At 37.4% G+C, this 24811-nt stretch overlaps 1 protein-coding gene across 12 annotated transcripts in view; it reads right to left on the bottom strand.

The window, feature by feature from the left end:
- Nucleotides 1–24811, bottom strand: part of PHF14 (PHD finger protein 14) — a 132323-nt gene that overhangs the window by 14783 nt on the left and 92729 nt on the right. For 4 of the 12 annotated variants that reach the window (XM_053359526.1, XM_053359530.1, XM_053359525.1 and 1 more), the window contains one exon: nt 16699–16812. The exons of 5 other annotated variants lie outside the window; for them this stretch is intronic. In XM_053359526.1, the coding sequence (XP_053215501.1) occupies nt 16699–16812 (114 nt within the window). Of the gene's footprint in view, nt 1–16698; nt 16813–23518 lie in introns of those variants that run through there. 3 more of the 12 variants (XR_008327115.1, XR_008327113.1, XM_053359529.1) reach the window with 2 other exon arrangements.

Here is a 24811-nt window from a genome sequence, read left to right as displayed (position 1 = left end):
AGGTAGAGAGCAGGCTTTCCAAAATGTAAAAACAGTTGCATAGCAACTAAGGCAGCGTATCAAATCTGAACTGTACGATTCTCATTTAGCTGCATGATACTCATTTAAATTAATGGAAGGAATTTAGGAAGGAATTAGTGCAGTGCAGAAATATAGCTGTTTCCAAGATTCCTGCCAGCACTCAAGCTAGTGCAAACACTTTCAGTGACCAAGGACTCATGTACACACCCATGTATACTCTTTCCTCTAGTCAAGAATCAGAATTGTTGGAAATACAGATAGAAAGAAAAGAATAAGAGTATGGGAGTTTCACACAGTGCTTACACAGTTGTCAAATATTATTATGCAAAATTTGTCTCTTAAAGTCTTGTGAATATACCCATGCATTCATGCATACTCTTTCAAACGTAAAATATTGCTATTTTTAATGCAATCAATCATAAGCTAAATGAATGGTTGAATGTTTGAATGAATGCTTGTTCTGCTGAAATGGCTGAGAGCTGTTGACAGTTCTCTCAAATAAACAGGACTTTGTCTCCGAAAACCAAGAAGTGAGCTACCTTCGTTAAAAGTTAACAAGGCATGAATTGGCTGAAATTGCAGAGTCAAGGTAGTAGCCATACAACAGCTACTTGACTAATCTGGCGATCCCTGTAATCATAATGGCAACTTGCCTGCCATATAAATTTGAACAGAGTAAACAGAGAAAACAGGCTGTGAGAACTAGAGGCAGGAACAGTACAAGATCTCTGGGAACAGATTTTTTTTTGGTAAAAACCTCTGCAGCACCTCAAGTGGCAGTGTGAAGCTTCTACCAATCATCCAGCTCTAACCATATCTCTGTGCTGCTAGATTTGCCCATCTAATTAGACAGAGCAACTATCTTTGGTTGCTACATCCCTTCAGAGCCTATGCATGTGTAAATCTTAAGAGCTCTTGAATAGGGAAAATTAATAAATCGTTAAAACGAAACTGGTACCATTGTGTTGGGCTCTGGGCTTTCCTCTTCTGATCCTGGGTTACATACATTACACACTGATGTCAGTAACACTACTACTGAGTGCTAGTGCTGGAGCTCTCATTTTCACCACTAAGGCTCAGGAACTCAGCTATAAATGTGAAACAAGTTTTTAAGCACAGACAAACAGGGCTCAAATTAGAACCCAAAATGTAAGAATTCCAACCACTGAGCAACTGTGATGTCTTTACAATATCAGGTGAAGACCTATTCATTTTAGCTCTTAAAATGTTGCTGATCTGTTTCACTTGAATGCTGCTTTTATAGGACTGATGTTTTCATTTAGTTGAATGTATTAGTTATTTTATGGTAATTTAAATATACTGTAAGGCACTCTGGTCAGGTATTTGAAGGGTGGGATATAAATCTAAATAAGAAACAAACAAAAATACTAAGAGAAGCAACAGAAAAACCTTATAGCACTGTCCCTGTTGCAACTCCTCTGAATACTTGATTTCTCTCTCTCCCTCCCTCTCTCTTTCTCGGTAACTTAAAAGTTGCAGTTAAATAAAAACTCAAACCAGTTTGGGACTATGCTGGCTGCACTACATATAGAACATCCTTTGTATAAAAACAAAAGAAAGGTTCTCCTTTTCCCCTTCTTTCCTACTTCTTGGGTTTCAACAAAATACTTCATTAGAATACTGGTGTTTAATTTTGTTAAATCCCAAAAGAATACAAGCATGCACATGTCAACTTAATGAACACTGATCAAAAGAAGAATTGAGCTCTCATGAGAATTCTTTTTTCCAAAAGTGGCCTTGACAGTCCCAAGAGTATCATTTTTATGTCAACTGATAAATGAACAAGATAGCGAAGAAGTTGTGACTGCTGAATGAGAAGAAAGAAGGGCAGGAGCACCACATCTGTCACAGAGAATATATACTCCTCCTGTCTAATAAATATGCATTAACTTCATCACCAGATTCTCAAATTATGGCTCATTCCATTTTTAAATGACCTGAACAATTCAGCTGGTCTTTATTTTTTTTCTGGCTATGATGCTATTAGAAACCTCAACAGAAATTAAGTATGGTACAATATAGTGTACTACTAACTTAAAACCATGTAGGATAAATGTCACATGTATTAAATGCTCCAAAAAAACACTAACAAAATTCTTGGTGTTTTCAATTTCTTTCCTAGTCTCCAGACAAAAACCCTCAGGGGAGCCTGCCTGACACTTCATCTGTGACATAAGTTTTAAGGGTTCACTGAATTTCAGGCTGATCTTCGTATCCAGAAGTGTAACAGAACTCAATCCATTCACAAACAAATTTTCCCAACACAGCGTTATATAATCCTTACTTTTGTCTTACATTCAGGGGGAAAAACACACCTGCAAGTAGAATTTTGTAGGTTGCTGTGTAACAAACAGCTGCCATTTTTAAAAGGTACTTTCCACTGATGTCATTAGCTGGCTTATGATCTACAGTTTTATATAATGACCTTGTAATATCAAAATGAACTTCACTTTAATCATGGCATTGCATTCTTTCTCCAGCTCCCCTGCCTCAGCAATGAAGGATTCCAAAAAACCTCACATGGAGTTTAGAAGAAGAAGAAAATGTGGATCAAAAGCAATGTCCACTTGCTTTCCAAAGAGAACAGAGAGCTTTCCAAAATTGTAGGTTGCCAACAGTTGACATCAGAATGGGGTTTCTAGTCCAAACAAGCATCTTTAGTTCTACAGTGCAAGCTCAGGATTGTAACGCTACTGAATAAGTACAACCACAACTAGCTGAGAGAAGAGATAGGCCGCTAGAAGGAAGATACAATCACAGGTCCCTCTCTAGAGAGAAAAAGAGCATCCTGAGATTCTGGGTGACTTTCCCATATGTGGTTTTATGCATGTGGTCATGTCCCATATGGTTGTGTAACATGGCAGGCTAGAAAGCTTCCCTAAGAACAGAGATATTCATGAATCATAAGATCTAATTTTGACAGGAAGGAAGAAACAACTGCAGCGTTTGTATTTTTGTGGATTTTGAGTGCATGAAATGATTACAGGCTTTGCAGGTATCACTTGTGGAAACAGAAGACCTACTTTCAGAAACAAAAGTAAGTGTTATATATCTCCAAATTGCAAACTTTCAGAAAAATCTACCCAAGTGCTATCTTTGATTTAACTGAAAAACCTCCTGCTGAAGCGTCAAAGCCAAAGAGCAGGCAGTGGTCTAATACAGACACTGGCTGTGATCCAGCAAGCGAGCACTGCTAAGCACAGCCAGTGCTTCCCCACTGTTAGCTATTCAATGGCTTGTGTACGCCGTTCTTGGCTTTCCATGACAGCCAGTGAGACTTGGCTACACATAATGTTCTCTAGCTTGCAGCCACTACAATTAAGACTGCTATTTACTGATGCTTTTGTACAGTTTTCAGCAACTACATGCGGACACAAAACAATATATTTAATAACACAAATTAAATGATTGGGTGGTTATGTATGCAGTTTGATGTGACTTGATGATACCAAATCTAAATAAGGATCCAGAGGTAAATACAATTTCGCTGTTACTAGAGTTATACACTTCCATGACAGAACAAGTATATTATACCTACAGCACTAAAAATGCTCACTTTTCACAACAGATGTAATATCAACTATTTCAAAGCGCTTTCCAGGTATGTGTTGGACCCAAAAGAAAATAAACTTGAGATTTTATTAGCTTCGCTGAGACTATTGAATGCACTTAAGTTTGCAAACTCTTGGCATTCTGCCATGTTATGTTTACTTTTTCATCCATACAATCTACAAGGTTGTTTACTAGTATAATATATGACTATTGTACTATTAAAAGCCATAATAAAACACAGTAAGAGCACAACATATTCACAGGATATAGACAACTAATTGACTACTGGCTCAAATATTCAAATTAACATTATTGCTTTTGCCTTTTGAACCACTTGAAGTTTCCACCTAGCTGTTGCTTGATATATTATAAGCGAGATTCAAATCCAAAGCGTTAATTCATGACCCATCCTAACCTTTGAGTGAAGGGTGAACGCTATGGTTAAATGCATGCATTGATTTTTACTTGGTCTTAATCTGTTATGGGTTCCTATCACTTTGCATTCACATGTGCTTTTAACAAATCAAATGACAGCACTTTATTGCAAATTAAACGAATTAGAAGAAAAAATGGAAAGTTGAAAGAGATGGAATTTAGACAAGCAAGATAGGCATTTTGTATCTCTCTGCCTTATTCATTAATACATTACACGATGCTGCAAAGACGTGCCAATGTTTTCTTTACAACGTGTACTTACAACGTGCCCAGTATTATAAGGAATCAAAGCAGCATAGCTCCTACTGCCGGTATAGGTCTTTAAGTGCCATAAGTAATTATTAAGCACACAAAGTGAATACAAAAGTCTGATTAGGAATAGCAACAGCAATGCAGCAACTTGGCTGCTTAGTGTTTGTTTAAGTTGTCCTCTCTGTTGCGGAACTTGATGGGCTGTTACTGCTCGTTATATAAGCGTAGGTGGTGTCACTAAGGAGACACATTAATTGCTTTTGACTCAAGGTTTGAAGTGTACATAATTTCAAGAGTCTAAATGATTTTATATGAAATCTGTTGATGCAGAGTTGTTTAAACTGTTTGTATCGTGGTATAATTATAAGCTTTAACTATCAGCAGGTAGCACTATTATTCTATTGAGCGCCTGTCTGTAGAACAAAGATGAATCTTAGGGTCAGTTAAAATAATAGTACAGGTAACATGCCACAGCCCTCTAATTTTCCATCATTGCAGGCCTTTTTTTCGCAGGAACTCAATTCCTGCACCTCTCAGTTAGGGGGCAGTGTCATTATAAGAAAACAAAGGAGGTACCTCTTTTTCTAGAAAATAGCACTGGTGTTGCCAGAGGTTTAAAATGGAATGTATGCTTGTTTGAAAGTGGCCCTGTGACAGAAATGCACCCTGTGTGCAAAGTTCATAGATATCAAGGCAGGTGTATGCTCTCTGACATGTAAGGTATACATGTGGGGAACAAAACTCTTATGGGGTGCTTCCAAAGAAGTGACAATAATCATGGATGAATGAGAAGGTTGGGCCACATCAGAAAAATAATAATAATTTGAATTGACTTTTCATTCCTATTTTCAAAGGACTCCCTTTCATTATTGGGTGGGTTCAGGGTGCGGGAAATGAATCCCTGTGTGAGGGGTGGCTTTGGCTGCCTTGAAAGAGGCAATAGTGCAGCCACTCCCCCCCAAAAAAACACCTTGGACCCGACTGTATTTATTGACTATGCCGCCCCCCAAGTTGCAAAATATCCCCGGATCTGGTAGGTCAGTAAGTCGCCTGTCCTGGATGTGGTTTCACTCTTCCTGAAGTAGCAAAGTGTGTAGTTTGAGGTGCACCTGGATCCAGTTCTGTCACTGGAGGTGCAGGTACCCTTGATGACTAGGATTGCTTTTTATTACTGTGGGCTGGCAAGTTCTAAAGAAGCCCACTCTGCAGTAACTCACAACAGGGCTTTTAGTGGGCTGCCCCTGTTCTGTGGAACAGCACGCCCATTGAGATACGCAGGTGCCCACTATCTGCACTGAACTAAAGACATATTCGCTCCAACAAGTTTTCCCAGCTGGATAAATGAGTCTTTACAATAAGTATCTACTTGTCAGGATTTTAGTTTTTTTAAAAATGTTATCTGTTAACAATAATTATTATAGTGTTCTGCACAGAACAGCCAATTTACTAGATTCACTTAGGTTACAACACTCCCCAATATTAATGGGAACACTTCCTATTGATGATACTTTGCTGTGATATAGACATGGGTGACTGAGACTTTTGGGGAGTAGATCTGGAAATCTAAAGAACTGCCGTGAGAATCACAAGACACTCATTTCACAGAAGCAAAAGTAGCTCAGAACATCCCTTGCAAAGACAGGCAAACCAATGGAGATCTGAAGAGGTATAACTCTTTTCCCTCAACAATAAATGGCGTTCCACTACTATTTCACTTATATATAGCCTTAAAATGGATTTATTCACTATTAAACAGACAGTGACAAAGCCCTCTTTTATTCTAAGAAGAAATAAAAATGTATGCTGAAAACTTTAGCTACTGATTATGCTCTATTAAACAAGTTTCATTGCCTTATCATAGTAATTAATTTTTCTGCATCACATTAATAGTATTCTTATCATTACTGAAATGATAATGCAGTTTGAAAACAGAAACTGCCACATGATCAGTTATATTATTCTTGACACCATAGACACAAAACTTCTTCTTTTTTAATGCCACAGTAAGACTGGTACCATTGCATTTGGATCGCCGCTGGTTACTTCAATACCACACTATGCTTGTAGATGGGCAATATTTCAAAGTGTTGTTTATTTTCCGAAGCAGATACATTGTGAAAACTACCTAAAAAAAGTAGTGGAATTTTTCAATTTTTAAAAATACTTATTTCTCAAATATTTTTGGCAAGCTAAAATATCACCTAATATTGTAGAAGCTAATTAAGATAGTACTACCTTCTTAGGCAAACACAGATCATAGGCAGCCTGAGGATATTAATTACATTGGTAAATTTCACTAAGAGTGGGAATGATGCTTGTGATGAGTAAGGCTGAAAGGGTGCCGAGATGTATTATTGGCAGGCAAAATTTCATTAAATGAACAGTCAACGTCTTATGAAAGCAGAGGGTGAGAAAGGTGATAAATCATGAACCTTGAAAGGCCAACCCAGTTCCTGAAGAAAAAATGGTATAGCCTTATCAGAGGCCACTGACTGACACTGCCCACACTGACTATGAATTAATTAATACCACTCCATATCATTATTACTATTAACTGGTCGGGTAACATCTAATCCTTGGGTGCACATGAATAAGCTCTTTTGATGCAAGGCACTGAGATAAAGAAAACAGAATAAAATAAGTGAATAATATCAGACCGTACACCCTCATTCCCTTGGAAGACATGATCCAGGTAAGGTAAAATAAAATAGTAATGATAAAGCAGCCTGTAAGAACCGCAACAGATCTAGCTTTAGTTTAAAGCATAATTGCAACCAGAGCCCACCATTTTGTGCCCAGAAGTCTAATCCTCCCATAAAATGTCTTGATTAGAGCTGCTGGTTAAGTGAAGAGGGCAGTCTGTCTGCATCTATGCAGGGTGCCATAACGTTCTCTCACCATTGAAGAGGTACGACTCAGGGTGATACCCATGGAGACGGGAGTGGACTTCCACAAGCATGGCAGGACTCTACGTAGCTTCAACTCCTCGCTTTAGTCCCCTCTGATCCTCCAAATCTGCAACCTTGTGGGGCATCGAAGGTTGCAGGGGACAGGAGAGGAAGTGGGAAGTCTTGTCCTATGCATAGATCTCTTTTCTACAAATGAGCTGACAATACTGGATGTCACCATAGTTTCTAATTAAACCTGAGCACTGACATTTCATTAAAAAAAAACCAACAAAAAATGAAAGATACACCAAGTCTAGGGATGTTGGTGCCCACATAACTGTACTCACATAGACCTTATAATTTCAACCTGCCTGGAAAAGGGATTAACACTTTATTTATTCAATTTCTAGCAGGATTCGGTGTATTATTTTAACAGAGCAACTGAAAATCCTACTACAGATCCATTTTAACTTTCATTTGTCCTTTCTTTTAAAGCTATACATAAATTCCTTGCTACTAAACACATATATGGCAATGGTGGGGTTAAACTTGTCACAGACATTTTAATACTGAAGATTTCATTTAATTTATGGCAGATATATTTTCAAGGAGGAAAATGCTGATGCTATCTTGGTTATAAGCTTTGCCAGTGAAATGATTTAGATAGTTTTTTTTCTTTCCATGCAGTATCAGAATAAGACCGTTCCTTGAGAGCAATGAATTATAGCTGACACTTCAAACCTATTTTGTCTGTATCTTCTACTTCAGAAAAATGAGAAAACATAAATATTTATTCTATATATATAGAAGACACACAAGACTCTGATAAAAATGATTCATTATGGGAAGATGAGTAATTGTTACCTATGCCATTGTCAGAATAACAAAGGGCATAACAGATTTGGCCATTTTTAATTGGAAGATACCAAAGATTACTGAACAAAACAGCAATAATTTCATAATACTAGAATGATAGTATTAGCATAATGAAATTCTAAAAAGCACAGGAATTGAGTTATTTAATGCACATGTTGAACAAGTGACATAGGACACAATGCCATTACAGAGAAGAAAGATATCGCTCTGTGTACCAGAACTAATGTCTAGGCATTACTGGACGTTAGCAAACTTATTTATTATGAACTTATTTATTATCAAGAATGCTCTGGAATAGTTTTCTTGGAACTGCTATGGTACAATCATAGCTCAGTGGGAGAGTGCATGTTTTACATGCATAAGCTCTTAAACTCAATCCCTGGCAACTCCGGGTAAAAAGATAGGTTAGAAGGTGATGTGGAAGACCTACTTACATACCTACATATTGCATTGTAATACATTTTCAAGCAACTTCTTCTTTTTGCTTTTTTGGATTTCATTACTTCCCCTTGTTTGTCCACTGAAAAATTACAATAAAATATAAATATTTTTAAAACAACTCTTGTGATTTTCATTCATCTTTCCTCAGATGTGGCCAGTAGAAGGACTTTTTGATTTCCTGTTTGGTTTGCGGCATGTTTCTTGGCTCACTTACTTGTACCAACCAGATTTATCTACTGTGCAAAGATTTTTCTGTATGGCATACTAGCCTGAATTGTGTAAATTGATCTCTGCATGCTGAATTCCCCTGCCTTGCTAGACGGGAACCAATTAAGGGGAGGGGTTTTTTGGACCTTTTCAGCACCAAAAGTTACATCATGTTTACATTTCGTACCAAATCTTCTTACCCACAGTGGCCAAGCAGATGCTTCCTGGAAGCCCCAATGAAGAGAACGAGATAACTCTCCCATTGTTGCCCCCAGTAATTGCTGTTCAGAGACAAAATTCTATTGATCCTGAAGGTTTGATGCGGCCATCTTCAGTAGCATAGACCTGTCCTCCATGAATTGTCTAATCCCCTTTTTTCAAGACATCTAACCTAGTGGCCATCATCACTTCTCGTGGGAATGAATTTCATAATTTGGTTACATGCTTCCTGACAATAATGATCTTTCAGGTGTGGGAGAGGCTCTTAATCTTCTGCTTGTTAGTTTCATTACATAATCCTGAGTTCTAGTATTATGAGAGAGTAAAACTATCCATTCTTTTCCCCATGCATAATTTTTTAAACCCCACAATGTCTCCAGATGGTAAAGTTAATGTAGATGAATACTCCTAGGCGATGGATGGGTATGAGCCTTTCACTCTCATATTCTCATATTCATTCATATATATATATATATATATATATATATATATATATATATGAGAATATGAGAGTGAAAGGCTCATATATATCTATATATATATATCGCACCGGTTAAGTCATTCATTGTGTGCTGAAGGGCTCACTTAAATTCTTGTGGGACAGTAAGGAAAACAAGAATGGTTGTGTTTTCATTCCAAATTCTCTCATTATCAGACCACACATGAGAAATCAGACAATTCTAGTATAAATTTTCCAAGGCATATCTTTATCTGATCCTGGAGAACTTGACAGATTATCAGTCAGAAAGAATACTCCAAAATTATTAGCATTTAACATTCATAATTGCCTGCATAGCTTTAACTATACAATAGATGTTTGTGTCATCTAAATAGAATGCACTATAACATTCCATGAAATATGATTTCTAACCAATGAATGCCAATTTCTATTTGCCTTTAATTTCCTCTCAATACTAAGTTCATCAGAGTGTGACAATTAATTAACTTAATTAAGCTAACAATTATGCTCTTTCATAGGTCAATATGTAGAGCTACTCAGATTAATAGCGCAGCTTGTAAAGTTAATCTTCTTGTATAATGCAAATGACACTAAGTCATGTATTAAATACCTCCTTGAGTAATAGAAGAAATTGGACTAAGTGTACTTTAAAGAAAGGCAGAGACTGTGAAAAGGTTAAATAAAGACAAATGCCCCGGATTTGTGAAAATGTTTTAACAGAAGTAATTCATATTTAAACTAGAAGTCTTCCAATTCAGCTACCTCAGCTTAAACATGCATACTAATAAATTAACTTGCAAGGCAATATTGTTTTTTCTTGCTTTCTCATACATTTTTTATTTAAATGATTGCTGTAACACAATTTCGAGTTGCTTTTTATCATTTAAAAAGAACACAACAGCATTCTAAATGGGGGAAGAGGGAAATTGATTTTTTAAGAAGAGGTACATGACTAAGAAAACCAAACTAAACCAAACCAAACTGCAATTTCATTCATTACAGGCAGAGAGATGAGTTAAAAGCTGCAAGTCAAAAGGGCAGGAAATCCATCTACGGTTGGTGGCTGGCCCTTCATGGCTCAATTTTAGTCCCATCTTCCTTACCGTACCATAATGCATGAATAGAAGATACAGAAGGGATAGAAATAGTGTTGATGTGTGAAGGCGGAAACACTTGTTATATAGTAAGTCAATATATTTATACCCAGCCTCCAAATAAACATTTCCAGGATGGATGAGAAACTAATGTTGAGTGGAAACAACTTTCCTTTAAAATGGAATTAACAGAGCAGATAATATTTGCTCAGAGTAGAAACATGGCAATTAATGGCCATGAGTAACTTATGCCCATTAATTTCAGTGGGTCTACTCCTGAGTAATAGTTGACTACAAACCTTGTCGAGTTAATATCATAATTCTTATTACTGTGCAGCTGACAAGGCAGAGCATTTATGCTTATCATTTTATCACAGGTTATTCTAGGTAGGTTATAATCATTTTGGACCAAGGAAGTAAAGAGGCCAATGGGGACTTCTAACCATATAATGTCTATTCAGATTTTAACAGATCATGCTAGGTGCCAGTCTCCTACGGGTTAAAGGAGAGAGATAAAGAGGACAAACAACATCAAGTTTGCATGGTTTGTTTAGCAAACCACAAGTGAACCACAAATTGTCCCACAGATTATCAAAACAGGAGGTTCTGCAAAGTCTAAGGGAGGGGGTAGGATGTTTAGCGAGGTCTACAGAAATGAGGGTGCTAGTGAACAAAGGAAGCAGGAGCACAGGCCCTAGTAATAATAATATGAATGCCAAAGGTCCTCATTAGCTATTAGCTCAGTTGCTTAGATCTTATGGAATATTATGTGTTTGTTTTGTTTTTTTAAAGCTTGGTTTCTAAGTTAAGGACAAAACATACTATGAGGCTGTTGACAGGTTCAGCTGGGAAAGGGATTCATAGCAGCAGTGAATTGTCAAGAAAGCACATGTGAATTCTGTGATTATCAATGTGCTATGAGAATACTGTTCATGAGTAGTGTGTGTATATGCATGTTGGGAGACAAAGTGTAGACACCAAAAAATTCAGTCTTCCAATTTCCAATCATATCTATAGAGGGTTTTTTTGGGTGATACGTTCTAATATTACCACGACAGCTGTAGAAAATTTATATTCAGAACTGCACAGTAAAATCAAGTTTGGGCAGTACAACGCTATTTGTATTCTCCTCTCAATACTAGAAAGAAATACCTTCATCTTCCAGTACTGGTACCAGAATTGTAAAATTGCACACAGTGATTGTAATCAAACCAGCAGAATGTAGCAATTAGTTACACCCATAAACTAGTGTAGAAGAATATTTAAAACAGTATGAAACAATAGCAGAAATTACAACAAGAAATAAGTATTATCATGCTGTACAGAACATAACGGATACTGCTTTCAGAAGTCATTTCGTAAATATCATCATTATTGAGCTTTCTATTAGTTTTTGTAATTTAGTGTTCTGGCCTTACAGTGGAAATAATGGGGCAAGGATTTGTAGCTGGGATTTGTGTTTGCTTTTTAACATTTTCATTAATGGAAAGGAAGAGAAGAGCAGGAAAACTGCACAACTTAAAGGAAGAAGGGAATGTTGGCTTTTTGCAGACTGCAAGCAGTTAAAGAATATCATAAACACATGATGACCAAGCCATGAAATAGGATATAAAATTTAGTGTGTGCTCTGTATCAAGTCACAAAGATTTTATCTGAAATATATTCTATTTTAATACACATTAAGGCCACAGATGAAAAATGTTCTCAACAAAATTGGGGAAAGGATCTACAGAGGGAAATTTCTCCAAAAGTTTGGTGTTTGCTTTTTTGAATCTGGAAGGCAGTTGACTGAGCTCAATGTTGAGGGGTGGGGGCAAGGGCATTAAACACTTTAAAAATTAAATAAGATCTATAATGTTGGAAACAGTAACTTATCATATTGTACTGAAACCAAATTGATCTGCACTGTACTGTACACTTCTTTCACATATGGTGCATGTATTCCAGAACCCAAGCATTTTACAAAAAAGGCTAATATAGGATGGGCAGGCAAACTAAGGCCTGGGGCCCGGATCTGGCCCAATCACCTTCTAAATAAATGCTAATTACATCTCTGGGTTATTTGTGGGGCATAGGAATTTGTACATTTTTTCTTCAAAATCTAGTCCGGCCCCCCACAAGGTCTGAGGGACAGTGGATCAGCCCCCTGCTGAAAAAGTTTGCTGACCCCTGTAATATAGCTTGAACTATGTGCATAATTTATTCATTTTATACCAGGTTTTGCATCTAGAAAGAAACCCAATGTGGTATGGAATTCTCTAGACTGGTTTATGCTCACCATTGGAAATGTTCAGATATATATTTGAAACTAGAATGGCTGGAAAAATCATGGGATTCTCTTTAATTCATTAAACCATAAACCTCCAGATGCATTTAAACTTTTTAATGAAATATAGAACCCAGTAGAGGTATTTTTTAATATAAAGAACACCTCACAATAATTTCATAATTATCTGTCTATGTATTTCTAATAGTATACCCAAATCAGTAATTTTTGATCTAACGGTAAACACTACTCTGAAAATTTATTATTCCAAGAATGAAACCTTCATCTGGTTGTAAATATTAAGATTATACCAGCAAGAATGAGTCTTTCTGTAAAAAAGAAAGAAAGAAAGACTTAAATCAAGTCTTACTGACTAGTGATTTAAAATGATTTGATTTAAATCAAATCCACCCTGACGGTAACTAGTACAGATGGGGTTGGGAACCTGTAGGCCTACAGATTTAGAACTCCCATCAACCTCAGTTAGCCTCTGGTTCCCCAGCCCTATGCTACCAACTGAATTACAGAAATTGACCACCAGAAGATGTCTCTGGAGGCTGCAGCCCAAATCAGAAAATACTGTTGTTCCAAGAATACTAAAAATGCCCACCCATAAGCTAAGATAATTATAACCATTGGCAAACCCTAAATAAAGGAATCTTACAGTAGCCGTCAAAAACACTTTGCTTCAAAGCAACAATTATTATACTAGAACTGTAGAAGGCATCATGCAGAATTCACTGTATTATTTTGAAAACCTTTGCAAGTGTAGGACACACTAATTTGCAATATACAAATATTTGCACATTTCCCACCTTGAATGTTTTATGACTTCTTTATTCACAGTAGAATCTATTTGAACCATTTTAATCAACATCTCAGGTCCTCGCAGTAGCCCAAAGTTTGAGGCCAGTCAAAGAAGAAATTGCAGTATGAATTTAAGCATTCTAATGATTGCAATACTTAAAACAAGTAAAAAAAAAATATGTTTGGGGTGTTCAATTAAAAAAAAAATCTATTAATACAAGTTCTGGTTTCTGCTGTAAATATCACCAAGGCAAAGGAGGCTTAACAAATACTGATTGTTAAGGAACAAATGTGACAAGTGGTAAAAAATTGAAATAAAATAATTAAACAGCTGCCATCTAGACATACAGATTAAAAAATATTTGCCCATATCTGCAATAATGCAACCAAATGTTTCCACCTCTTTCAAAGGCTAATTTAAGAGATAAAATGTCTCATAGGAAATATGCCAAACTTTGTGCAGAAGGAGGTATGCTTAAGCCCAGTTGATTTCAACGGATTGAGGCATGCTTCATTCAGCACAGGACTGGGCTATAAGCTGCTTGCGGAGTGCGTAACATCATTATTAGCAATAGTAGTTTATTTATATGCTACTTTCCCATAATTGTGCTCAAAGCATCTCACAGAAAGAGCAGAAACAAATCTAAGTTAACTTAGGAAGATGACATAGCATTACCCATTAAAAAGCATAATCTGTTATTGCTGTGAAGAGTCTGCAGTGCCACAAGAACAAAATGCCTATTAGACCAGGAACATAGTCAAAAATATACTTTGATACTTTCCCATTAGATCAGCCTTCATGTTTTGCACAGATCTTGTATATGAAAGTTGCATGCAGATGGCAGAAATGACTGGCAGAATCCGTGACCAGGGAGAAGAGTCGGTGGAAGAAGACTGGAAGAAATTTAAAGACTACTTGCAGAAATACTGTAAAATTAAGGAAAGTTAAAATGATGTCGGATGGAAAATAAGTGGTATTGGTAAAAAGATTTTTAAGAATATGCAAGTATGGGTTGATAACGGTTAAAAATACATATTTACAATAGGTTAAGATACTGAGTTATGACAAAAGATAGAGGGTAAGGATTTGCTGAAAGCATGATTAAACGGGAATACAAAAGGGGAGGTGTGAGGAGGTCAAAGAATTAAGGAAGTGAGATCAAGGATTATTGAAAGATGGAGTTAATTTTAAATTTTCTTTGTTTTCTTTTTTCTATTTAGTTATTTTTTTCCCTTTTCTATATATTCTTTCTATGTGTGTTTCTTTTTTAGTTTGTTAATTTTTCCTACTTTGTAAACTTATGATCTTTGTAAACTTTATTTTGTAATTTTATGTTTGTGTTTAAAACTTTAATAAATATTTAAAAAAGAAAGAAAGTTGCATGCAGAAAGCCAAAATAACAGCATTTGCATACCAGTATTCCACAATGTAGTCATTTTCTGTTTCACAATGCAGCTATGGAGATTATGAAATAGTATATACTATTGTGAAATAGAAGATTAAATTCTGTGGGTTGGCTGAATCCAGGGATATGCACACCAAAAGTTCCAAGCAGAAGTTGCTTTCTCTACCCGTTTATTTTGTTAACTGGACAATAGGGTAGACTAGACTAAGCTGGGGCATATGATCACTGGAAGGGGTAAAGAAGATTTTTGGCAACGGGTGTTTAGTTGCATTGCTCTTTTTAACATTAATTTGCACACAGAAAACACCACACGCATTTAAAATAGTTTTCTGCCTTGAAAAATAACCTGTTGAATCCATACAATATTGCCGCTTTAATGGCTACAACTATAACTAAGCACAAAGAATGAAGGCCAACAGTGTAAAGGCCTGTTTCCCAGTCTCTGAAAGGTAAGAATTTTAAGTGAGGAACTTTTCAATTACAGTCCTGGAGAGAAACAAGGGAATGTAAGGAAGCCAAACCACAAGCCTAAAGGATGATAGGCAGCAATTGCCAATTCCAGCTTTCCGTGTACAAGGAACTCCAACATCAGACAGAGCTAGAATGAGGAGGATGATATAACCTCTAGCGAAGGGAGAGAACAGGACAGAACAGTAACTGCATTTGAGTGGCTTCAGGTTGTTGTTGTTGTTTAATAGCTCCAAGAACTTAACAGTAGCAGAAAGAGGTTAAAGATGGAGTGGAAAGGTCAGTTCCTATTGTCAGTTCTATCCAGACAAGCTTGAGTGTAGGTGAGACGGCTTGCACACAAAAGTTCCTGTGCGCAACCCAAACCCTCACTTCCAACAGAGACCTATCCAGTTAATCCACTCCAGTTTATAAAACCAAACTTTAATAGTTGGCCACTAAAATTTATAGATTTACGGATACCTTCTACCAGCATCCAAATGGTCCTCGCAGGAAACTTCTCAAATGATTCAAAAATACTTTCGTGGCTGAGCTACAGATCTGTTCCTGTCAACCTCTCATCCACCCAGACAAGCACAAATGGGAGTCCCCAGAAAGCAAGGGTTTAGGATAGTACTAGAGTTATTTAATGTTGCTCTTCCTTCTTCCCAAGACTCTACTAACTCAACAATTCCTTTGATGCTCAATTTGTTTTAGCACATTTACTTGTGCATTTTAGCTCTAAATCTATAGATTGAAGTTTCATTATTTCAGTGACTTCTTTTATTATACTTTGAAAGCTAAGAGTTTGGCTAAGTGAGAAGATTATGGCAGCCAGAAGTCATTGCCAAGCTTACCTTTCATCAGAATTCTGAAATCTATGTGGATAGATTTACTAAGTAAAATCCACTGAGCTAGCTTTTTCATGACATGTAATTTCATCTCCAAAAACTGGTCTACTCAAGCAACATTATATGAGTGAACCTATGTGACTACTGTGGACATCAGAAATTGATTTTACATGCTATCAAGTATTGGAAAATTGGATACCTGAGGAGAAGAGAAAGAGCAGAAAGAACAGCCTTTCTAAATGGTAGCATTCACCCAATTTTACTTCAGCACATGAACTTGTTTTATAGGTGGATAGTCACTTTCTGGGAAGCCTGACACGTGGTTTAGTTTCACTGCTTTCTTGAAACAGAATCAAACCAATACAAAAATAAATAATGAATGAATAAGAATAGGAGAAAACCTCTTAAGAGTCCAATAGTCAGTTCATTAACAGAATAGACACGGAATGTCCTACCTCTTCTGGATATGTCTGTGCCACCGATACCAGCTGTTCAGAGCTACTTCTTGAGGTGGAGGGTACAACATTAGTTGAGGCCTCTGATACCACCTCATTTGATGGCTCGGAGTCCTGAGTGCAACAGAGACAAATAGACTCCTCAGTAGTGTGCTGAGGTGACTGAAGGTATGGACACAACAAATCTCTTTATTTTGAAAATATATTCTAAGCTTCATTTCCCCCCTTTCTGTTAAACTGAAACCATTTAGCCACTGTTTAATCAAAGCATTACGCATGAAACATGGGAATTCTGCATCCCACCCCGTGGTATAAGGAACATGAATACAGTATGCATAGTTAGAATATAGTTATTAGGTATTTTCCCTCTGAACCTCAAATACATAGTTCAACAAGTAACTTCAAGGAAGTACTGAACAAACATGGTATTTAAATGTTGCATATTACTTTAATGATATTAAGAAGAATCCATTCCTCCAATTGTTCTAGAGTTTCTGAGTGAAATCTGAATTGGCCATAGAAATAAAACTTGATAGGAACTCAAGCTGTACTTGTGGCTAACACTCCATGTTAAGACTGAAGGCACAAGGGGAAAAAACTGGACTGGGGGGAACTTTACTACTATGCCAATTTATTGCTACAGGATCCATGATTGTAAAGGAATTGGAAACCTCTGAGATTTACTGCTCAAAAGTATAATATAACTTCTAGTTACCATTATAAGACTTTTAATGGCCTCCTGATAGTTTCTGCATTTATTAATGACCTGAATTTCTTCATGCAAAGTTTGCAATACCAGTATATTCTACTAGAAACAGGATCTTCAGAAAGAAGCGCCCTGTAAGAAATGTACAAGACTTCAACACTTTAGAGTTTTATATGAAGTCCCCCAGCCCCTTAAATGGAAGCAGAGTGAAATGTAGGAATTATCTGGGTGAGAGAATGCTAGTAGGATGCTCTTGCAGCTCACTGGTTGCTATAGACCTCCAGCTGCAGTGTGCATAAGAAAAATGAGAGTTTTAACAGTTCTGCTTCCTCGGTGGAATTCAAATCTGGAACAAAAATATTAATCTGCGACAAGGTGGTTTTTTGTTGCGCTGGTCCTTTCAAAGTTTTAGATGCCATTACAAAGAATGCAAGCTATGCACATGTGATTAATCACTTTACTTCCATGCAGTCATTCATTAGAAAGAAATCAAGTGATGCATTGCTGAGCTTTCCCCCTTCCCATAAAGAATCAACTCTGAAAATAAAAGGCAGGTTTTAATGACAGTGCTGTTCAATCAACTGTTTTCGACTGAACTGTGACACATATAAACTTGGCTTCAAATGAAAGTGAAGCAGAATGATCCACACACATAAGAAGATCCAGCTGCCTGTGGATCTGCGGTTACAGATATCTGTTTCTTGCTAACACCAACACTGTCAGAAACACTTTCTCATTCCACACGTCTTGTCAGCTATTGGAAAATGTAGGATTATCCAATTAATCCTTTGCATTTCTTTCCCAACCACATCTTAGGATGCTAATTTTGTCTGCACAGAGCCAATGTAGCAAATCTCATTCATGGAACATACATAAATTTATACATGGAATACAACTATACCACCAGCATTCATGCTTGTTTGTATGGATTTCGTACATGCTTGGGAGCTAAGGCAGGGGGAGCATCAACAACCCCACTAACTTCCTTTCAGCCAATGGAGCTAAACCAGCATTACTAAAAGTATAGGACAATTTTATAAACATAAATACTTTCATTTGCATCATTCCATGGCAAAACTCTCACTTGTATATGGAAATATCCCTTACATAATTATTCAATCTATTTGTTTTGTTGCTTAAACAACCTAATGTTACATTTTATTCAAGAGAGAGTCATATTTTCTGAGCAGCATACTGAAGACTGTATATCTGCTGCCGTGTATCTTGTTAATAGAAGATACTGCTGTTACAGGATAAGAGTTTTAACCTTTCAAGAAAAAATTGTGGGTTGTATCCAGAGTGCTATGCAGATGTTCCAAGGATTTGTTAGCACAGTGGAACATTCTACCCTTCTCTATCCCCTGTATGACCCCTACAGATGTTCTCCTAATCCTCCAGAGCAGATCTGAGAAGGGCATGAGGCACACGCGGAGAGAAGTTCTGTTGTGCAAGTGCAAATCCTTGCACTAATGGAACAATTGCACTGCACACCCCTCTACATCTCAGGAACAACACAGAATAATGTAGAAAATATTTCGGGGGAAATTGGTCTATCAGTTCAATGCTGTTTACTCTGACTGGTAGCAGATTTTTCAGACTGGAGTCTTTCTCAGCCCTTCCTGGAGAGATGAGGTACTAAAAAGACCATTTGCATACAATTTATTTGCTCTACCACTGTCCTATGGCCTTTACTCAAAGTAAATTGGATCTCATCTTAGCATCCCCTATTTGAGTTTAGGCTACCACTTTTGAGTTCCTGCAGCCTCTCTTCTCCTGCGTCTAACAACCTCTGCAGGCCTTGTTTCCAGTGCAGACCTGCATTCCTTGCACGCCACCCAGTACGGAACAAGGCACACAAAAAACAAGTGGAATACAGCTATGTAAATTTATTCTTGGTGATTATGCCACACAGAATATTGTTAACTCTATGGATTACTTTTATGGCCTGAAAATTTTTGCTAGCTAGAAACCATATAACTAGCAACTTTTTAAGAGTGTCAAATGCCTACACTGGTGGCTGCTAACCAAAAGTAAGCGGAAAATTCTGTGTGCATGCAAAAATGCTCCTCCACTCCACCTCACCCAAGACTTCGGGTTTGCTACCTTTCCCCTTCTGGCTGCACCCCCATATATCATTGAATTTCACCACACAGCGTCCTTGGAGCTTCAGAAGCTACTTTTCTAGGAGGGACAGGAATGCAATGGAAAAAGGGAATAGAAAAGCCTCCATGCAAGTCGATCAAATGAATTCTCAAATACATATCACAGAGAAGTGCTGATGCTCAATGGAAGACAACAAATGTGAAATTAATCCTGAATGGTCTGCAGGCAGAAAATAAAATCTGGATGTATGAAGTGCTAAGTAATATTAAACCGTAAAGCTCTCAAGGTAACTGCATCTGGAAAAAAAAGAGTAATAGCATGCTACAATACTCCTTTCACCTCTATTCAGGTCACAGTAAAAAGGTAAAGGATCCTTGGATGGTTGTCCAGTGAAAGGTGACTATGGGGTTGCGGCGCTCCTCTCACTTTCAGGCTGAGGGAGCCGGCATTTGTCCACAGACAGCTTTCCGGGTCATGTGGCCAGCATGACTAAACTGCTTCTGGCACAATGGAACAGTGACGGAAACCAGAGTACACAGAAACACCATTTACTTCCTGCCACAGCAGTACCTATTTATCTACTTGCACTGGCATGCTTTCAAACTGCTAGGTTGGCAGGAGCTGGGAAAGAGCAACAGGACTCATAGCAAGAAAACTTAGTGAGTAGGCTCTGAGGGGTCCATTAAAAGACAATACAAGTCAGCCCAAACCTAAGGATGTCTGATAACACTGAAGTTATTTGTTTGTTCGTTTTGGTGGGTCCGGGGCATTTTTAAATTTGTAAGTTTTATTCAATATCAAGTCAACACTATTACATAACAAAGAGTCACTATACTGTGACCAATATATTGACATTCATAGACACCACCATCGACCCACCAACCCATATAAAGGTCCCACAAACACACAAAGGGACACAAATAGTAAGGAGCAGAAAATGGGGGAGTGGCAGGAGACATTGCCTGGTGTATCTCTAAGTGTGCTAGGCCTCCACCATTTCTAATGACTATGACAATAAGAAAGCACTAAACTTTTGTCAGTTTTGATGGTGCAATCATGATTCTTTAAGGAATAATGTATATGTACACGACAAGTATAGGTCTTACAAACATAAAAACGATGCATATAAAATAAACGTTATGAAATTTCCAATTACTGTTTACATTCATATTTGTACATAGCACAAAAACATCCTTTTTTTAAAAAAAAATTGATGCTTCTGAAAAAAGGAAATTTCTCTCTCTGCAACATGATACATTTGAATATATTATGTTAACTCTTATCAGTTTTCATACATCATCCTTTACCCTGGATTCGGCTGAAAATTACGCAAGCCATAAATTAGCTTTAAACAAGCTTTGAATCAGGCTCGAGCTAGTTTTCAAATTAGAAAGCCGTCAGTATATTACAAGGTGCTGTCATTTTATTACCGCAATCAATTCAGTGTGGCCTGAGGTATAAGGAAAATGGATGCTGTCTTCATTTGCAAAGGGTTTATCTCCTGCACCAGGCTCTGAACTACTTGACTGCAGTAATGAATTGGGAACCAAAGTTACTAACAAAGACTTTTAAAAACAGCAAAGCTGAAGACAGTAGTTCGTTTTTAGAATCACATAATGGAAAAAAGTCCTTTCTTGAAAGAAATGGCATGAAACCATTTCTTATAAAGTGGAAGGATAATGGAAAAAGAGCTACCACTTTTTTTTAGCACTAGTTATCTCAGTTTAAAATATTCTAAAAGTTCATTTTACAGCCTACTCTATTGCTCCCAGTTCCTGACATAATTTTTGAAGGACATTCATGAGAATCCTTTTCTACTGTATACTATTACAAAATTGTTCAGATGAATATAAGGAAGCACTGGTCTATTTGGACTTCCTTCTATTAAGATATGTGGAACAAAAAAGAAGCAGTTAGTACTAAAATTTGTAAACCGCTTTTAGATTCCCCCCCTTAATATAAAATGGTATAATTTTTTTGTGGAAAAAGTTTTTTTAACTAGATTGACAGAGGCTTCAGGTTTTGGAAGAAATAATCAGCAGGTACATAAATGCTTTACATTTATACTTTTTGTAGTTCCACAGTAATGTCCAAAGAGGAAACTGACTGGAAGAGATATGCAAGTTCATCATTGAATTACCCCTGGGAAAGTTCCACTATAGCATTAAAAGGGCAAGTCTCCAGATATCTGCTAGACACGCAATGTTCAAACATGTGTTGATCATGTGAAGCCAATCAATTTTTCAACTATCACTGTATGATTGATTTCAAGGAAAGGTCTATCACTTTGCATGCAAAAGGTCACAGGTTTAATCCTTGGTATCTCTAGGTAGGGCTGTGAAAAATTCCTCTGAGACTGTGAAAAACTGCTGCCATCTCTGTAGACCAGGCATGGCCAAACTCAGCCCTCCAGCTGTTTTGGGACTACAACTCCCATCATCCCCAGCTAACAGGACCAGTGGTCAGGGATGATGGGAATTGTGGTCCCAAAACATCTGGAGGGCTGAGTTTGGCCATGCCTGCTGTAGACCATACTGTGATGGATGAACCAATGGCAGCAAGCTGTATTCCTTCACACATCTGAGTAAGTACACTTACTGTAGGTTTGGCTTTGGCCTACCATGGATAGTACAATGATGATGATGATGATGATGATGATGATGATTCCTTTATACATTCATAACCATACACCACAAGGTTTTTGAGACAAATATATACCTGTATATACCCAGTATACCTGAAGGAGCGTCTCCACCCCCATCATTCTGCCCAGACGCTGAGGTCCAGCGCCTTCTGGCTGTTCCCTCACTGCAAGAAGTAAAGCTACAGGGAACCAGGCAGAGAGCCTTCTCGGTAGTGGCGCCCGTCCTGTGGAATGCCCTCTCATCAGATGTCAAAGAGATAAACAACTATCTGACATTTAGAAGACATCTGAAGGCAGCCCTGTTCAGGGAAGTTTTTAATGTGTGATATTTTAATGTATTTTTAATCTTTGTTGGAAGCTGCCCAGAGTGGCTGGGGAAACCCAGCCAGATGGGCGGGGTACAAATAAATTATTATTATTATTATTATTATTATTATTATTATTATTATTATTATTATTACTACTACTACTACTACTACTACTACTACAATACAATACAATAAAGGCATACAAAATACATACAACAAAATGTCAAACTAACTAAGAATAGTCATACATAAATATCTAGGAAGTTAAAACTTACAACCCTTCACATGACTACAATATGACCCACCATTAAAAACAAACTAGCAAACAGCAAGAAGCAGACAAGAAAAATCCACAATTAAATGCCTGAGGGTAAAGAAAAATCATGATCTGGTGCCAGAAAGAGGGCTTGCTTCATTGGGGAAAGTATTCCGTAATGGGCTACTGAAAATGGTCCTCTGTCCTGCAGCCACCCTCTGTATTTCTACTGGAAGAAGTGCTCTGAAGAGAGCCTCTGATGAAGACCTAATGACCTGCATATGCCACCAAATTTGAAGCCATAGATCTCCGATTTGTTGTGGATGCTTCTTCAAGCCACAAATAAGGAGCTTTGTATGGGCCTGCACCTGAGGTATGATAAACTGACATGTGGCAATGACGTAGTATAAGTAGACATTGCAACCATATAGCAAACAGATATGCCAAAGTTGTGCAACTCTCTGTAGGACTTCAGTTCATCCTTTTCAGCCACTGCTCGCATGCCAGCAGTTGTCACTCAATTTATTGTTGCACATTTTGACTATGCCTCATTAAGAAGAAAAGAGTAGTACTGTCCTGCTGTAAATTGATCTCTTCTCCACACCAGGTAACAGCTTTATTATTACTCTGGTTGTCACACTTATTTACGGTATTAAGAATAAAAACAAGCATTGGAAGTAAATGATCTTTCTGTGGAAAGGTCTTCCAAAACGTGTTACTTACACCCTTCTTTCTATGCTTATTTAGAAGCAGGTTTGTCCTATAAGGTTGAAAAATACCAGGTATGAGACAAGACAAAGCAGTCGTCCTATAAAATTGATTTAATGCAAGCTAGTTGAATGTTCCAATGCCATTTAGTTGTAAACTGCTAATACAGATCCTTTTATTAATACAGTGGAAGCCTAGCACAAAGAATATTTTATTACATCTAAGTCAGCAGCATTAAAATTGGGCCTGTTTATTAAAAAAGGAATGAAGAACCCAGCTACCACAGTTTAAGGGGCAAAATTAATCAGCAACCTTTTGCTGAGCTCACAGGAACTGAAAGGTCAAAACTAGTGCGGCTTCAAAAGCTCAGAAATTCTTCACTCTTTGTAAATTACAGGCACTGAAAATTATGCGGAGTGCTACTCTGCTAAAGTCACTGGAAATGCTTTAAGATGGGCTCTGCCCACAGTAGTATCCATGCTACGTAGGGTTATATCTATGAAATGAATCTGAGAACTCAGCCCTTTCTTTTTCTATTATGTGTCCTCCTACCGATTAGCACAATCTTAAATACATTTCCACTTAAGCTGTTGGATGAGTTTTGTATTCCAGACAAAAAACTAAAGTGTCTTTGCAAAAATAGCCCTATGATAGTGGCCGAGACCTAGGATAATGCAACACTTCAACAACATGGCGCGTTGTTCTGCACCCTTATATGGAATCTTATTGGGAGAAAGTATGGGCAAGCACTCACTTGACCCACTGAATATTCACACAAGACAAAAACCTTCTTCCTGAGAAAAGGGAAAGGAATGTCTTAAGTTCTTCTTAAGCTAGAGCTTGAGATGGTCCCATACTGTAGTTGTCCATTCATACAGAACCAAGAAACAGCAACATGTTTAGGGGTGACTAAGCTACATAGGACTAAACTTGAGATGACTTATCTTCATCTACCCACAATTCTATGATTTCCCATATCCCAGTTTCCCCCGCTTTTCTATCACTAAGATCATCTCTGCCAGTTGTCTCTGCCATCTATTACTATTGTCCATTTTTAACTTGGTGCCATGCTGCTATGTGCTCTAATTTTCCTAACACACATCATCCTAATCTCTAAGTGAAACTCCCGACCTCATCTGCAGTAACCTTATACATTGTTCCAATACCTTTTCTCATCTATTGTGATATGCCCATTACTGCACTCTGAAGGCTTTATTCTTTATTCCTACTTTTTCTGCTTGCCTTACTAACCTGTGATTTTATGGACCTTCTCTCGTCACATTTTTCTGCTTTGACATTGCCTGCTGCATAAAACATCTTTAATGTTTCTATAGTACTTCTTCAAATATGTGAGTTTTCTCATTTGTGCATGGATACTGCTGTTTGGG

This window comes from Podarcis raffonei, chromosome 12, assembly GCF_027172205.1.
Source record: "Podarcis raffonei isolate rPodRaf1 chromosome 12, rPodRaf1.pri, whole genome shotgun sequence".
NCBI classification, from domain to species: Eukaryota; Metazoa; Chordata; class Lepidosauria; order Squamata; family Lacertidae; genus Podarcis; species Podarcis raffonei.
This window is presented reverse-complemented; position numbering and strand designations above follow the sequence as displayed.